Source organism: Cavia porcellus, unplaced genomic scaffold, assembly GCF_034190915.1.
Source record: "Cavia porcellus strain 051 isolate PalLab524CR breed Dunkin Hartley unplaced genomic scaffold, mCavPor4.1 scaffold_15, whole genome shotgun sequence".
In the NCBI taxonomy this organism is placed as follows: Eukaryota; Metazoa; Chordata; class Mammalia; order Rodentia; family Caviidae; genus Cavia; species Cavia porcellus.
The window spans coordinates 25,389,989-25,408,648 of NW_026947498.1; the positions used below are offsets into that span (position 1 = coordinate 25,389,989).

Sequence of the window (18,660 nt, forward strand, 5' to 3'; positions counted from 1 at the left end):
TTGGTCTTTGAGTTTGACAATAGTACATTTCTTATTATCATTTTTCATTGTGATTGATATCCCTGTGCTTAGAAGAATTGCTAACTCAGAATGTCCTATGCCCTTCAAATATTTTGGAAGAAGGCCAAGCCAGAGAAAAGCCTTTCAAAACTTTTTTACTTAATTGATAAATGGCTGACTCAAAATGAATTTCCCTTCAGCTGGTTGTGAGAAGGTCTCTGCTTTCTCACAAATGCTCTTCTCTTCTTATAGATGAGATGTAAATGAAAATTTGCTGTACCATGGGCCCCTCGCAGTACACACTTTATTTGTGATTTTTTTATGCACTTTTCTCCAAAACTAACCATCCTCCAACCTGTTAAAAGGTCACAATCTTTTCCTTATCCAACACTGAGAATAAGATTTTATATGGATAATTTAATGTAAATTGGTGGTATATATATCTATCATATGTTTATATTTTTATATTTCAAACATGAGCCAATAATCTATTTTAAAAGCACAGTGATTACATGCAGAATTATTTTCCCCAGAAGCGTTTTATAAAAATAAAATACAGAAAAAATGCTGTATGTGTACTACTTCTGTTTATATTTTAGTTTTCATGAAAATTTTGCATATTTTATGAGTATGAAAACTAAATAAAATTAAAGCTATACGATTTCATGCACAACACAAAAAGTCTAGTTTCTACTTTTTGCAACATGGTAATGTATTTATAGTCTCAAGTACATGTTTATATAGCTTCTAATTTTTGATGCACAAGAATCATAATTATTTTATAATAAATATAGTCAATTTTGAAATTAAGATTCAAATTAATTCATAGAATAAGATACTTCATTTTTTTCAAGTTCCAGTTGTGCTGATAATTAAATATTTGATGCATTTGTATACTGGCAGGCATATACTTTTGGTAAAACTACACTGAACATAAACAAAATTACACAGAAAGCCATGTTTGATTCCCACATTCCAGTCTTCCCATCCCTTTTTTTTCAAATCCTTTCTTAGCTTCTAGAGGTAAAATAAAAAAGATAGTAACTAATGATGGTCTAAGAATACTTTGTTGGATAAGATACTAAATAAGCAGTAAGATACCTTCTGCTCATCTGTATACCCAAAACATCATCATTAGTTGTTATTTCCAGTGCTTCATTTGTTATTATTATATAAAGTTAAATTAAAAACTTAGAAAAGAAAAAGTCCACAAAACTGTCCATTTGATGTCAGAGGACTTCACATATTTATCACTGCACACTACTATATTAAACCTCAAATGATATAAACAAGTATCAATAATACAATTTAGATTTATACACATAAATCATATGGGAGGAGAATTTGACCTAAATGTGTTTTGCATCTTTACATGGAAAAAAGAAGAAAGTTCTCTAGGACAACATTACACACATATTTACAGTGTTATTTTTTCATATTTATTCTTTACATAATTTTTATATACAAATACATATTGTAGATATACCCATGTCATTAAAAGGGCTGCTGGAACAAAAAGGCACCACATATTATAATGCAAAGTAATTAGCCACTTTTATAAACCAACAGGCAGTGTTATTTATCTTTTCAATGAGTACTAACACTCTCTTTATCACTGCCATTTGTGGTTCTTGAATGCTGGAAGCTTCACTATCTTAATTGTTTTAAAGTAAAAGAGAATCATAGACAAATACCTGGGGAAAATACACCAAATTAGATGGTCTTGAATTCAAAGTGAATGTTTTATATCCAATAATGTTTTCTTGTAGATATATATGAACAACCTAAGATTCAAAAAAATCTCTGTAGATTTCACAAGGATTATTTATAGATGTATTAAAAATTTTATGAAAAACGTATGGCTCTTTTCAAGGTTATTCTATCCATTTTTCTATTTAGAATTGTTATAAGTCATCAAAGTTTAATGAAAAAGTAATATGAATTTTATGAATATTATATATGGAGACAATATTTTATGAACTAGTAAATGTAAATAATTTACAAGAGTTAGCAAATTATAACATGCTAAACATTTCACATGAGTTTTAAAGCTGTTGTTGAAATACCAATTATTTGAAAAACTGCAAAAGCAGTTAAAAGATTTGATGAAATTTTTATTCTGTGATTATCCAGGTTTAGTTGATGCTTATTAAATGAGGATTAATTCATATTCATTTTTCAGAAATACTTTTTCAGGATAGGTAATGAGTTTTAACTGCAATATTTAATGTGTAAATTTGGAATAAGAAAATGTGATATATTAGAAATATGTGCACAGAAGTAGTCCTTACTAAAAAATGTCAATTTACCACATAGTTATATTTTCTTTCTCTCCTCCTATTCTAGCAGGCACAATATTAAGATTAATCCTGTCAGATAATAGGAGAAGTTTGTATGTAGCATAATCTTACAAAATTTCTTAAACTTTTTTCCATCATAAAAATTCAGAATGTTTCATGCATATCTAAACTGTAGTTTCTGTGGAACTTTCTGGAAACCCTTTATTAAAAGTTCCAATACCTTGGAAGTTTTTAATTTGAGATGCTAGCAGATTAAAAACTACAGATTAAAAATCATAGTTATTCAATCACTGATAAGCACATTGTTAGTGCCCTGTGATTATAAAAATTGTGACAAGAAGAAATTGTCCAAGCACCCACCATACACCTCCACTCCTGATTTCTTTCCACCTCAAGGCAAAACACTTATTGAAATTGAGAATTACTTCAGAAAAAACTTTCAGCCCAATATGCATTTTATTTTTGATATTGTTTCTACACACAATTCTGATCCAAATATAATTTAAAATTTCTATTTCCTAAGTTCTAAATGTTCATCTTTATTTGTAACCCAACTTCAACTTCATTGTTGAATAGAACTGTTATTTTAGGCATACTTTTCAAAATGTAAAGAATATACAAACTTTGGAGCAAAGGATAAAAAAAATATTGACCACGTGTTATCTTTCTCGTCTGTATTTATAAACACAACTAATCAACACTATTATCATAAGGGCTGGGTATGTGATGGTGGTATTTTTGTTTTTAGTTTTTGTTGTATTCCTCCTCTTCCTCTTCCTCCTCCACATTCACATCCACCTCCTTTTACTTCTTGAACTTTTTCTCTCTCCTCCTTCTCTTTTTTTCCCCTTGTTCTTCTTTTTTGACCAAAATGTACTGAGTGGAAGATTCTATGCTCCAAAATGAGTAGGGGCCATTTTGGGCTAGTCAACCGTTTAGGTAGTTCTATGAATTTTTGACTTCCCTTAACAGTTATGCAAAGATAGAAATAAAAGTCTTTTTGGAATGTCTGACAACATACTAACATTATGGGAGCACTTGGAAAACATTTTAATGATGGCTGGGACACAAACAGAAAGTGTGCATGCTCTGAATGATGAACATGAAATGCATTGAAATTTAAATTCTTTTGATCACAAAAATTACTTTTTGGTTGGCAAATATGGGTTATACCTCAAGGTCCATACTCTAGTAGACCTGCAAATCAACTGTGACCAATGACTCCTTTTTGTGTGTTACATCGTATGCTTTAAGCTTTAAATTTTATGAAGAGTCTGTCATTGAATAGCATTTAAAGTTAAGTACGCCTTCATTTTTTTTTTTTTTTTATTTTTGGCACTTCTTCAGTTGTCTTCTTTTTCTCCACTATCATTTATTGCTCTGGCACTAACAGAAAATTAGTATTGGAAAGGAGTTCTAATTTAGGGAGAATTTAGTTTTTCATATATCTTTTAAACAGCACATTGTGAAGTGCAGCCCATCAAAAGCCTATTATTTGCATACTCACAGTGGTATACTCAGCACTCTCTTAACTCTCTTAGCAGAGTAAAACAACCACTTAATATTTTATTTTAAAACTCACAAAATTAATAGAGTCATATCAGATGGAAAGCTAGTTAACTGAACCACTTTCACACTCTGTGTATATGTGTGTGCTTGTGTATATACACCCAAGTGCATCTAATCTGGCCTTCATTTAATTTTCTGTATTGTTTTAGATCAGTTTGTTTTGTTAAAAGTAGTGATCAGATTCTCTGCTGATTCCTAGTTCCTAGCTCTTAAGTAACTAGTGATCAGTATTTTCTTCATCTTCACTGCAGAGCTGTGTGTGGTCAATTCTGGACAAATGAATAGGTGGTCTCAGGACTGGTTTACAATGCCTTTGAGATGTTTGCTGAAAAAAATTGATAAAGCAACAAATTATGTCTGAAGACCCTGATATATTCCAGTCTCTTAAAGCTCTGAGAGGCGCTTAGAATTATGATCATGTTGCCTGATTATGATTTCAGGAGATATTATTAGATGATCTTTAAGAAGAGACTGGATATATGTACTTAGACATTTATTTATTTATTTATTTTTACTTTTTTTTTTTTTTTCTTTTTCCTTTTTATCGGTACCAGAGATAGAACTCACGACTGCCTGCTTACAAGGCAGGCACTTATGCCGCTGAGCTAAATCCCCAGCCCCTACTTAGGTATTGTTTAGGAGAATAAAGAATGATCGTAACTGGTATTTGAAACTTCAGAAAGAGATCAGGTATTTTATTCAAATTTAAAAGTACTCATTATATACACATCATAAGTATCAATATATCCTGCTTATTTAAAGAATGGATTAATTAATAAAAAGTTATTTTCACCTTAACTCACCATACATAGTAAACATAGTAAATATAATTAATATCTTCTAAAGGTTATATTGGTTGTTGGTTTCACGGCAATATAAACAATACTGTTTCCCTTTGGGTCTAAGACTGGCTAATAGATCTATAAAAATTTTGATCAGAATCACAAGTTCATTGCAATATTGTAAAATGTACAAACTTCTTAACAAATTTTATTTCTGTAATTTTCTAATTGAATAATTTACATCAAAATTTGATCCAAACTAATGTAAAACTATAGTTTATCTTACTATTCATGCTATTCACATTTCATTGAAGAACTATTGTGTAACTTTGAATTCAGTTTGTCTCATACAGTCTTTGAAGTATGTACAGTGTATGATTTTTCTCAAATATGAATCACTTTAAAATTCCAATACTTTTGGTTGCAGAGGTTTTGGATAAAGGGCATACACTAACAATTACACTCTTAGTCTGATCTTTGAAACCCACTCACAGGGTTTGGCTTTCTGAAGCGAAAGTCACTAACTGGAAAGGGTGGATTCATTGACCTCAGTCCTACGTTTTGTTAGTTAGTGTCGCTAATAAGTCCCACTGTTTTGAGTAAAATTTAAGCTTTGTGATCTTTGCATATAATGACATCTATTAGGCATCAATTATTTGAACACTTTATTTTCATGAGCATGCTATTCTATATTAATTATAATTCATTTCTATTGCAATTATACCTGTTCAATTCATGGTTCATATGAGTATAGCTAAAAAGACTTGTAACAGACGAATATGGTCAGTAAGTATCTGTTTCCCTTGTTTTATTTGAAGAATACTACCTGTTGGAATGATCCTGTTTCAACTTATGTATATTTTGTGTGCTGCCTCCTAATTAAGACAATTTTGTGTTAAGATAATCTTATTTTAATCTTAATCTTATTTACTCTTAATCTTAACACGATGTATAACACTTGCACTGGTATTTGACATCTAAATACAAAGTGCCACTTTAACTTAACTGTACATTTGGCTTGAGGAAAACTTGAAATATTCTGTTAAAGTTGAAGCAAGGATTGGCTTCGCCCTGAGCTAAACTACTGCTTGTACAATCTGTACAATTATGTTAATTATATTTGTTAAAATTCCCAGGGGCTTTGGCTCTAAACTGAGGTCCAATATGTAGTTGTTATGAATCGTAATTAATATTGACTGTGTGTATGTGTGTCTGTGTGTGTTTCCTTTTGTTACAGTTACATTTCAAAGAGGAGATGGAGGACTCATGAGCAATGGAAGGTATGATAAGGAGATTCTTTTTATTGTTAGTTTTAATCAGGACTGAGGAAATTCTGTAGTAAGCGACTATTATTGTAACAAACAATCACAAATCAGAGAATTCTAGGAGGAATTAAATGGCTTACCACAAGGTTTAATGATCTATCTTTTGTGCACTTTAGAGGAATCAAGTCCAGATGTTTCATATCTCCCAGATGCCCCTGAAGAAATTAGTAGTAAATATCACAGGGAATGTGTTCATTTGTTAGCAGGATGTTTATTGCATTAATTAGACATTAGCAAATGAAGTTGCTGTTGTTTAAGACTCCTTATTGGCTCTCACTAAATTGCTGTGAGTGAACAATTACACATAATCGATCACAAAGTAAATGATTCATGGATGATGAATAGACTGTAGATTGATAGGACTGGATTCCACAACTTTGGATACTCAATTGAAATTGATAAGAGCTGATAACAAACCCATATATCCTCATCTATTTTCCTTTTGCCAATATGGAGATTGTAATTAGGCTCTGGTAATAACTTCCAATCTCCCATTTAATCAATATTTTAGCAAAAAGAGATTAAGTCTAATGAGACTAGTGCATGTAGCAAGAAAGCTGTTGAATCTTCTTATTGTAGTTGCCATAGAAACACATGTTTCTCTTAGGGATCATACCAGAATAGGTCTATCAATAAAAAGATACAGTGATGGTAGATGTTCTGTTTCTTGGTAAATATGCTAATAATATGCAGAGAATAAGAATACATCTTTTAGAGTAAAGTAGGGAATTCTTTATTAAATATGATGTGAAGGAAGTTTTCCTTTTAAGTTATACTCACATGCTGGATCAGATGACAGTCGATCTTTTACCTTAAAAGAATTCCTTAATGTACTCCTGATATTTCTCAGTTGAGATCTAGGAAATGTGCTGTTGGTGAAGCAGTATAAATACTGTTCATTAATTTTCCTCAAGTTCTTTGCCTCTAAAACAAGAACAAGGACTTATTACATGGATGATTGCCTAAAGAGGACAAATACATGTGGCCGTAGGAATTGAGAATGGAGGAGCCCAAAATCCTGAAAATGGCTGATACTGATCAGCTATTCTGAATAATTGGTCCCCTGAGGTGTCAGTTTATCATCATGCCTTGTTTTGGGCTCCTGTGTTACCAATCCCTACCACTTTCAGGTCAGAGAGCAGACTTCATTTGAATGTAAGCAGAATCCCAAGCAAGGACTCTGCTTCCACCAATGTTTTGATCTTATGTAGTTTTAATGAATTACTAAGGTTCCTTAATTTTTGAGAGCCTACAGATTTTAATTTGAAGTCATTTAAAATCTTCTTAAATAACTTAACCCTTTTTAATGCCTGATGCAGGGTCAGCATTTTATGTTGAGCGTCATAGGCTGATGTATTTCTCATTTCTACTTTAGCCGTCCAGGTCTTCTAAATGCTGGTGATCCAAATTATCCCTGGCTTGCTGACTCCTGGCCAGCTACAAGTTTGCCAGTAAACAATAGCAATAGCGGCCCAAATGAGATTGGGAATTTTGGGCGTGGAGGTAAGTTGTGTGTTTCAAAATAATAATGTTGTTTGTGTTTTTTTTTTCTGTTTTCCTAGTATTTTGAAGTCATGTTAGTATTTTGTTTTACAATCAAAACAATAAATCATTCCTACTAGTAATTCCATATATATGTGTGTGTATATATATACACATTTATTAAATATTTTACAATAAAACTAATATATCTGTATTGCCATACGTGAAACTAGGCTCATAAGTAAGTCATTACTAATGCAGAAGATAAATTTTCTCAATGTTGTTTGTTTTCAGAAATACCAGAATAAGACCACTAAAATTGATACCTATGCTGTTTAGGAAAGATAATGATTTTTGAACCATGTTTTGCTTCTCTAAATCTCTTTAAGCATGTATTTTTGAGTACCTCTTGTGTGCCTGCATGTAAGGTAGTCAATAAATACACAATATCAATGTAAAAAGAAACAGTTACTCTCCTATAATATTTAATGGGAGGAAAAGATAACTCATAGGAAAAAGTGTTTAGAAGCACTCTCTATAATTCCACAATTGATAACTGGAATACCAAGTGAAAGATGAAACTGTACTATGTAGATACTATGTAGATTTCATTCTATTGCATCCAGAATTTAGATAGAGTCCTCTGTAGGATTTCATAAAGAGACAGAATTGGATCTACTATGTCTTACTACTTCTTCCCAAATCCACCTTTACATCAAAAAGGAACTTAGAAAAAGATGAGAAAAATAGAGAAGTCTTTGACCCAGCGTTTGACTTGACAGTATATGTGTGTAATCTCTTGGTAAAAGACTATGCAAGTAGTTAATGAACTTGAAAAACTTTGTCAGTACCCTACCAGAAAAGGTTACTTATTTGGTCTTAAAAAGTTATATATGAATGGAGTACTTTTAAGTTGATACTGAAGGAACATTAGAAATTAAACAAATATTGAAACAAGTATATAAAGAATACGTATCATATGTAAAGTCCAAGAATAAGACAGTCATTCATCTACTCAAGACCTGACAAGAAAACTAGGAATTTTACTCAGTGATTCAGTACTTACTCACACACATCAGGCCTGCGTTTGATTTCCAGCACTGAGAAAAAAATACAAAGGAAAGAGGAAGGAAGTAAGGGAGAAAGAAAGACAGGAGAGAAGTTCGAAGGACAGATGGAGGGAGGGTGCAGGCAAAAAGCAAAAGAAAAGAAAGGAGATTTTCTAAGGACACAAATAAAAACTACAAGACAATGAGAGTATTAAAATTAATGCAAGAGGATACATAGCCGAAGACATTCTAAGTTACATAAAGAGTGTGAAGAGTTCCTAGGGAAATATAAATGCAAGGGATTTTAAAGGGAAAAATGCAAGGATCTTATCACTTTTTAAATTATAAATCCTGCTGCTGAGTGTAAAATGAAGTAAGATTAAAAGACTGCTGTGGCTGATGAGATTTCTGTAAGTCAAATAAGATTTGGATAGCTATATTAGAAGATTTCTACATTTCTAGAATTAATTCAGGGGACCTAGGACTGTGCTACACTAATCTGAATTTTACTGAAGTCTTAGAAGATAGATTTCTCAAGCATGGATACATAACCATGTTGATTTAGATGAATAATCATGAATACTGGTATTTTTTCTTTGAGAATGGATTGTCAATGTGTTTGAATATAATTAAAACACTGTTTCAAATAATAAAGTTAGTAAGTCATTCACAAGCTTGCTTTCTGTCAGTGTTATCTATAAGAAAGTGAATTTCTTTAAATAAAATACAGAAAATAGACATGTAATGAGAATTAAACAGATGAAAACATATATGTATGCACATAGATTTAACACAAACCTAAGCATAAAATTAGCACCAAGTAGCATCAGTAGAAAATGAGAGGATAAAAAATTGTGTGATTCCTCAGCTTCTGATTTCCTTTGTGTAAGCAAATGCACCCCTCGGGGGCTTGTTCACCCAGACACTGCATGAGTAGCTGTCTTTTCTAGGTGACCAGACTCTGAAAATGTGTAATCACTGTGCCTTAGGAGTTTCCCAGCTTGAGCATTTCTTCATAGAGAAAACAGAACATACTTCCTCTCACTATGCAAACTGACTTTATCCAAAGAAATCCAGTTCCCAAAGCTTTAATCAAATTGAGTAATAACTACCTCTTCTACTTACTGTGTTTGCATCAGATTGATAAAACATTCTATTTTTCTATCATCAAATAAATGCCTAAAGATGAAAATGGTTCATTTTTCACATTCTAGCTGACTATATTAACATCAGAGATGTCATGGTCTGATTAAGAAAAGGTACATCCCTGTGTAGATTTGCAAGATTTTCTTCTATTTTTGCCTCATTTACAGGGAATGAGAGACTTCCCAGATGACCCTCAAGGCCAGCACAGTCCTCCATGGTACATGTGTCATGGGCAGCTTGTACTTGTACATACTATGTCCTAATTCTTTGGGGTTTTTCCCATTTCCCCTCCCAGCCCTCTCTATTGCAGTCCTATACCTATTGCAATTTGCAAAAGTTCTGTTTGCATTTTTCTTCAGTACTCCTTTGTATCTCCTTTCCTTTATTTTCCTCCTCCTCCATTCATTTCTTGTTCCCCTTTCCATTTGGAAGAGATATCCCTATTTTCTGTTATCTATCTTTTGTTTTACTCTTTAACTATATGTTTCTCATCTGAGAGATAATCTGTGACATTTAAGCTTATATCTGATTTATTTTATTCAACATTATGACCTCAAAGTACATTCATTTTCCTAAAAATGCCTTGTTTATACTTCCTTATGCCAAGTAGTACTCCATTGTGTAAAAATACCACCTTTTCTTTATCCATTTATCTGTGGGTGGCGATAGGCTAATTGCAAGATTCAACTATTATTATACATTGAGCTCCTATAAACATGTGTGTGCTTATATCACTGTAACGTAAGGACTTTAACTCTTTTGGAAAGATATCTAGAAGACTTCCTGAGTAGGATGGAATTTGCATTTTTAGTTTTTTGAGAAATCTCCATATTGATCTCCATGGTGAATATACTAGTTTATATTTCCACCAATCAGTTAGAAGTGTTCCTTTTTCCTTACAGCCTCATTAGCATTTTTATTATTTAATTTCTTAATGGTGGTCATTCTACCTAGAGTGAGATGGTATCCCAATTCTGTTTTAAATTTGATTTTTTTTCTCTAATGTCTAGTAATATTGAACATTTTTGCATGCATGTATTAGTCACCTGTACTTCTGAGAAGTATCTATTCATTCTGCTTGTCCATTTTTTGATTGGAAATTTTTATACTGAGAGTCTAAATTTTTAGTTCTGTGAGATTGATCAAATAGTATTAGCAGAAAATATGTAGCACCCAAACCAACATGGAAGTAATTAGACTGGAAATCTGCTTATCATCTACGGGAGAGAGAGAGTATGTTATAGAACCATGAGTTTAGTTATTCTGGAGTAAAACTATGTAGGGCTGGATACTTAAATTACTTTTTTCTATTTTTTAATCATTTGAGAACTAAATGATGCCAATAGCTTGCAGGTGAATTGGCATATGAGCTAATCTAAAGTTTTAGAGAACAAAAACTTCACATTGAATGAAACTGAAGCCCATGCTGGAGAAATATTTCTACTAAATTAATAGTCATTAGAAGAATGGTAAGGGGCTAGAGATTTAGCTCAGCAGCATAAGCACCTGCCTTGCAAGCAGGGAGTCGTGAACTCGATCCCCGGTACCAATAAAAAGGAAAAAGACAAAAAAAAAAAAAAAAAAAAAAAAAAAAAAAAAAAAACCAGAAGAAGGGTAGAAGCAAAAGTGAATACTTAGAAGTATCTATTTGCACCAATGTTAATACACTACTAAAATATATTTTTGAGAAAAAAATAAAATATGTATGTTCAGCATCATTTTTTAAATTAGTATGCAGATAAAAACATATCAAGAACATATTTGTGAAAGTGCAAAACATGGATGCAGTTTTTATTGCTGTCTTACTTATGTTCTCATTGCTGGGTAAACACCTGACACCCACAATTTAAAGAAGGAAAAGTTTACTTTGGATCACAGTTTGTGAAGGCTTCAGTCCATAGTCAGTTGCTTCAAGGCATGGTGGCAAGGCAGAGAGAGCTCACGGGAAGGCAAGCAAAAAATCAGCAAGACTTCCTTTCTCTTTCCCCTTTTATTCCATCCAGGCTGCAAGCCTATTGGTTGGTGCTATCCACACCCAGGGTGTGTCTTCCCTCCTCAGTAAGCCCATCATCCACACCCAGAACTATGCTAAACCATCAGTGGACTAATCCTGTATGATATATCCATGATCCAATTACTCCCAAATGCCCAACCTATGCGCACATGAGGCCTTAGAGGGACATCTAGATATGAACTATAACACTTGCCAATACAGCCTACTGAAACATTACAAATTTGGAAATGTTTACCCCATGAATATGCACTTAAAATATTCATATCAATAATGTACATATATACTTACTAATAAAATGACTTGGCAAACCACAAAACCTCCAGGGAGATCAGAGTTAAAGTGTATAATATATAAATTTCTTATTACTATTGTTAAAGCAAGCTTTTTTTTAATCTTCATAAAATGCAAAACAAAATTAGTGTTTCTCTAAGAATCTTTATTTCAAATCTGATTGGATATCACTGAACCTGAAACTTGCAAAACAGCTGAAAATTTCCCATCATGAAGAGATCAAGTAATTTTATGGCCTTGAGTCTTGTGAAGTGACTTTTTAGAGCATATATTATTAAGGAAGTTGCTATAATTAGATTTATTTAAATGCTAAATGAATAAAATTAGTGTTAATGATTTCTCTTTTAGACTCATTTAATATTGTTCTGCTGAAAATGGAAAATAAGTGCTCAGGAGAGAGGTAGAAGGTCTGAATTATAAAGCACCACGTAAAGATAATTTAGCATCCCAAAATGATAAATGAACTGATTGATATTCAGTGTTGTTCCTGAAGTTTAATTTTACTCTTGCTGTTTTACAACGTGAAACTATAACCTTCCACTCCAAAGACTTGATAGCATAAATTAAACTCCCTGATCACTGAGATTGCTTTTTCCATAGTTAAATCCTGCTGCATTGTGAAAATGACTTATTCATGAAAATATTCCTTTGTTATCCCAGTAAAACACACACACACACACACACACACACACACACACACCTTCTGGTATCCCTTATTCTCCATTTCTAGTGCTATGAAATTAAGTCAGATAAATGTCAAGTTAAAAATTCAGAATAATGTATTTCATTGTCAGGGTACTATAATTTTGCAAAATTTCACAACTAGTCATCAGTTGTATTCATGTGTTCTTAATGGTAAAGTGGAAAATGATGGTTTCTTCTATGATGTTTAAGCTCTCTCTTATCCTCTTCCCAGAGCTTCTGTAAAGCACTAATACTTTCCTTGGTTTTAAAACAGTGTGAACAACTGAAAGCATCTTTCATTAGTGAAATATCCCAAACTTCTCATTCATGGTTGAAGAGAACAGAGGAAGGGATGTTTTAAGCAGTGAGACGTGAAGGACAAGCAGTAGGCTTGCCTGTCACTGAGGCTGATAGCTTAGCGATGGTTGTATATCATCTACCCTTCACTGCCTCATGAAGCCCATCTCAGCTGAAATGCAAACGTGTGGCGTGACACATTTATTTTTCATCTTCAGTCCTGATAGTTTTGGGCTTCCTGTGCATCATTAAATTGTTTCATTTCCCTATGTTCACCACAGACGTGCTGCCACCAGTTCCTGGCCAAGGGGATAAAACAGCCACGATGCTCTCAGATGGAGCCATTTATAGTAGCATTGATTTCACCACTAAAACCACTTATAACAGTTCCAGCCAAATAACACAGGCTACCCCATATGCCACGACACAGATCTTGCATTCCAGTAGCATCCACGAATTGGCTGTTGATCTGCCTGATCCACAGTGGAAAAGCTCGGTTCAGCAAAAAACAGATCTAATGGGATTTGGTTATTCTCTACCTGATCAGAACAAAGGTAACAATGGTAAGTCCAGTTCCTGTGTTTTGAGAAATTAATTTCATATCATTTGTGCATGAGATAGAAATTAGTATTTGTTGTTTAATTTAGTGATTCATTACCAGGTTTACTTTGTAAACTAAAAATATTTACCAGCATGTATCAGTTTCTTGAACAATCCCTATCACAATCTCCACTGCCCCCACCACCACCACTACACACCAACACCAATCAGTTCCATTCTTCCAGCTCTTTTTCAGTATACTGGTCAGCAATCCATCTCTGCTTTCATTAGGAAAGGATAAATAAAACATTCTTCACTGTCCCACAACATCTGCTTCTGAGTTGCTAACTGCATGTTCTGCATGGGCTTGTGCTGTGAACTAATCACATGATGCCACTATGACCTCTGCCCTTTAACCCTTAGCCTTACTTTACATCCCTGACTACCGATTGGCTGAGGGATTGTCTAATAGAATGCCACACAACCAGTCACAGGATTTCAGCACCACCAGCTCTCACAACAGCTCAGAAAGGAGTGGCAGTCTATCAGGTTGGTCTTATCACAGTAAGGACAAATATTTGTTTGTCACCAGCATATGACCTGTGTTCCTAACAACTAATGAAGAAATACTTAATCCCAGCCCACCATCAAGAATTTATCTTTCAAATGACTGTAACATTTGATTCTAAAGAAATTCTGCTTTGGTGTGGGGAGAAAGAGAAATAAAAGTCACACTCACTCTTTATGTACTACCTGTATAATCATATTATTAAATAATGTTTATTAAAAAGCAGATAATTTTGCTATTTCTTAGTCAAGAGAAATTAAAATAAAAGGTCACACATAAAACTCAATTTCTTATCATTGATACCAAAAGATAACTGCAACTAAAATAAAAATGATTTAGAAGACGTTTTGTATTGGGACCCATTGATGTAGCTTCCTGTTTTTGGAAAGGCTTTACAAAATATATACTTTATTATCTAGTTAATGGAACTATACTGTGCTAAATGAATGTTAATGTGAGAGGTTATTATTAATATTTAATTTTCAGAAAGCACATATATAATCTTTGATGTGGATAATTATTTTATGCCCTAAATTTTAAAATGGATTTAATAATTATCAGCTAAACTGACAATGTACAATATAGTTCTTATATCTATAACACATGATGAGAAAACATTTTATACAGAAATATTAATATCAGTAATATCCAAATTTCATTATTGAAACATAATATTTTACACAGTATGATTGATTATCTGTATTTCTAATAGATTTATGAGACTACTGCTTAATATGCTCATATTAACTATATACTATTTGTTTGCTTGGAGTTTTTGCTTTTTTTAAAAAAAATTATGTATTAATAGTAAAAGATTACCATGTTCTGTCACATGTCTAAAGCCACTAACCATTAAGGCCATAAGGAGTTAACTTTTCTACATCATTAGGGTTACATTTACTAAATTACTCTTCCTCAGGAGAGAGAACTGTCTCAGACTGAAAATGTTAATGTTCTCTCTTCCCTCCAAAATGAGTCATTTGCTCTTCTTTCTATTGGTAGGCCTACATACATTATAGAATTCAGAAATTTTTAAACATCTGTTATGAATTTAAACTGACTTAATGATATAGAAGAACTTTTTGAATGACCTTATCTGTCATTTATGCTGTCATTTATTTATAATTAGTTCCATAATTATTCTGAATAATTAAAAAGTAATTTTTCCAAAGCTTCAATTTTTGTTTTATTAAAGACACTATAAGGTCAAGCAATATATTAAAAGAAGTCTATATTACTCTAAGCCTTGGATTCCATAAGACTTGTGAAACTTTTTAAATATTCCATATAGATAGAGTATTGCTCAATTTTAAGTTATCTTTTGGGTAATTGTAAACAGAACACAATTCACAATAGTGCTTCCTAGGCTTTTTGTATACATTAATCTCTTGAATAATATATATATATATATATATATATATATATATAAATTATATTTACTGCATTTACAATTGAATGCAAAATTACTTAAATTGGTGATAGCATTTTTCAATAGGTGAAATTGGGGTGATTAATTCTTTTATAGTTTAGTCCAATAATGTTACAGTTTTATTCTTATATTTATAGGAATGTTTCCTAAGATTAAAATTTAAAATCAAGCTAACTAATGGCTTGATTAATTATCTTGACTAACTAATCAAGTATTTAGAGTACTATTTAGAGTATTTCTGTTAAAAAAATCCAAACATTAAAATATCTCAGACTTTACAAAATAGTGTCTGAAATTATATATATAAAATCTTTGTACAACATAGGTAACAATAAATAAATCTTTCAATACACCAATATCTGTTTAAAAATTAAACATTAAATTATAGAATGAGTCAATCTCTTAATTTTCTTTGCATGAAAGTCATTTATTAGCCATTAAAAAAATCCAAATGTTTACATTTTTATTTTAAGATACAGAGGTTGAATATGTATCCCAGGCATCAAAATATGTTCCCTTAGAACATGATGCTAGTGGCCCTTACCTTAAAAGGTTTGAAGAATCTTTGGTTGCAAGTAATTACAGATCATATTCATTTTATTAAAGATCTAGATTACAAAAGGAAATGCATAATTTTTTTTGATTATATCATATCCTTACCACTGTGTCACCGACGTACTATTTACATCACTGCTAAGAGAAAACAGCCTTGATCATTAATGGTCCCGAATAAACTTTTCAAAAATGAGATAATGTATTTTCCCAAAACCAAGGAACAGGTAAAGCCCTTGCTCATTAACAATTTTAAGCCTATTGTTTGGAGGAGTTCATAACCAATACTTTTATTAAATTTAAGTAAGAACCAACGTTTGCATTCAGAAGTCTGGAACTACTGCATAGTACTGTAAATCTAAGTTTCTTTTTTTATGTGCATATGGACAAATAACACTCAGAAAGGTGCTCAGTATCTTCAACTAGCAAATAACATGTAAGCACTTCCTTGTTTTTGTCAGAGTTCTGGAGTCAAGCAGTTAACACTTCTAAAAGCACTGTGGAAAGAGAAAAGCATTGTTACAGGTACAAAGACAAAAAAGCATAATAGAAGTACATAAAGGGGAAAGCCCAGCAAGATGAGTAGTTTAACACAATCCTCTTTCAGTTGTTGAGGTGTAGTTTTGATACTATAAAAAGATATATGGTCCTTAGTGTCTCTATTTATGATTTTGGTGGATTAAGGCAATCAAAGGATGTTTCATTTACTTTACAAATGATTACAGACTTATATTCAAGGAAGTTTATCATTCATACTATTACTCCATAATTATTGGGCCTGGAGAAGTTGGAGTAAAGAACACTTTTGGAAAATAAGAATATGCCCAGGCTTGGTGGAACATGCCTGTAATCCCAGCACTTGGACTGTTGAGGCAGAAGAATTGCTGCAAGTTTAGGGCCAGACTGGGCTATGTAGTGAGTTCAACTTCAGCCTCAACTACAAAGCATGACCCTGTTTCAATATAACAATAATAATAATAAGCCAGATGTGGTGTCATACACCTATAATCTCAGCATTTGGGAGGCTGAGGCAACGGGGTCACTGTGAATTTGAGGCCAGCCAGGGCTATGTCAGTGAGTTCAAGGCCAGCCTGACCTATGTAACGAGACCCTGTCTTAAAAAAAAAAAAAAATCAAGAAAAAGAAAGAAATATATGAAAACTGGCTTTATTAGAAAAGATAGGAAATGACTGCATTTATTAAGGCTTCTATATGTTTTGAGCACTTTATATGTAGTCTCTGAAATAATCTTAAAGATAGCTCAGAGAAGTAACTATATCTGCACTACATGTGTGGAAATTCAGCAATACGTATTACGTTACTTTTTAAGTAAGTCAAGATCTAGTCTTCAAAACCAGAAATCAAGATCTTCTCAAAACGTGAGGTACCTGCCCTCCTTTATATAAAAAATAAGAAGTGAAGGAGAAAACATTTGTTTGCAGGGATATTTGTATGTGTGCATACTATGTGGAAAACATAATTGACAGTATTATGTATGTCTAGTTTAACATTTTTTCACTTTCTGGCATACTATTATTAAATTATGTAAACTAACTTAGTAGTTGATAGAACAAAAAAGATGAGAGGATATCTTTTACATCTATATGACTAAGGATTCTGATACAAACATTTTGTGCTCTGACTTTCAGTCCTAGAAAGGTGAAATGTAAGAGGTCAATACTATATTTTCACTTACTGTTATCACCATGATGGGAAGTTACTTAGGAACTCATGAAACATTCTTTGACATTTTACACAAAAAGTATTCATTCGTCTATCTAATTGGATCCATTATTTTATGAAGAAGCTTATTTATTTAATCTTAGAAGCATAAAATTACAGAAGTATGCAAGGATAAATTTTATTTTTTATATTTCATTAAGCTTCATGTAATGCAAGACATAGCTCATACACTGCTGACTTACTTTCTCCTCATATTTGTGCATGAGTTCATCTGTAATACAGACCATGCTGTAACTGATTACTGTGCTTCCATTAATTTCCCTACTTTTTGAATTTATGAAACGTTATGCCTAAAGCTGCTGGGAACTGTTCTCACTATATGCAAAAATAATTGTACCATTCATTAGTCAAAAACTCTGTGAAACGTATCATGGTGAGAGATTTGCAAGTATTCTCCAGATTGTAGTTTATTGATTTTTATCAGTGACTTCTGAGAGAAAAATGTACTCTCCTGGATTAATTAAACGGAGTAAATTCTAATGGAAAACTTTAGCCTGTATCCTTAGACTCTCTATTTTCCACTGAGAGAGATTATGCAAAAGAGTATTATAAAGTCTGACATTTAAAAGAATTTGTTATGGATCTTACTTCATCTAAGAGTGAAAACATGGGGGCAGCAAACATGGGTGAATCAATAAATGTGTTTTTGATGCAACATCCATGTTTTTGGTTTATTTAGCTCTGCAGTTAATGCACTGGGATAGACAGTACCATCCTGAATGATTTCTAAAGGTGTTTTTCTGATTATATTATTTCATTGTTCATAGCTATTACCATTTCTAATGTGCTGATTTCTGATGTTTTGAAACCATGAATTCATCTTTCCATTTGACATGCTCTGTTTCTTCTGATACGCAGCAGCTCTGAATTAACGTATCATTACTTTCAG

General features: G+C 32.4%; 1 protein-coding gene across 11 annotated transcripts in view; it reads left to right on the top strand.

Moving 5' to 3' along the window:
* Positions 1-18,660, top strand: part of Robo2 (roundabout guidance receptor 2) — a 1,616,745-nt gene that overhangs the window by 1,560,813 nt on the left and 37,272 nt on the right. For 7 of the 11 annotated variants that reach the window (XM_063224740.1, XM_063224738.1, XM_063224737.1 and 4 more), the window contains 4 exons: positions 5,889-5,931; positions 7,352-7,479; positions 13,221-13,502; positions 13,903-14,028. In XM_063224740.1, coding sequence (XP_063080810.1) covers positions 5,889-5,931; positions 7,352-7,479; positions 13,221-13,502; positions 13,903-14,028 — 579 coding nt within the window. The remainder of the gene's footprint in view (positions 1-5,888; positions 5,932-7,351; positions 7,480-13,220; positions 13,503-13,902; positions 14,029-18,660) is intronic. The other 4 variants (XM_063224746.1, XM_063224742.1, XM_063224743.1 and 1 more) reach the window with 1 other exon arrangement.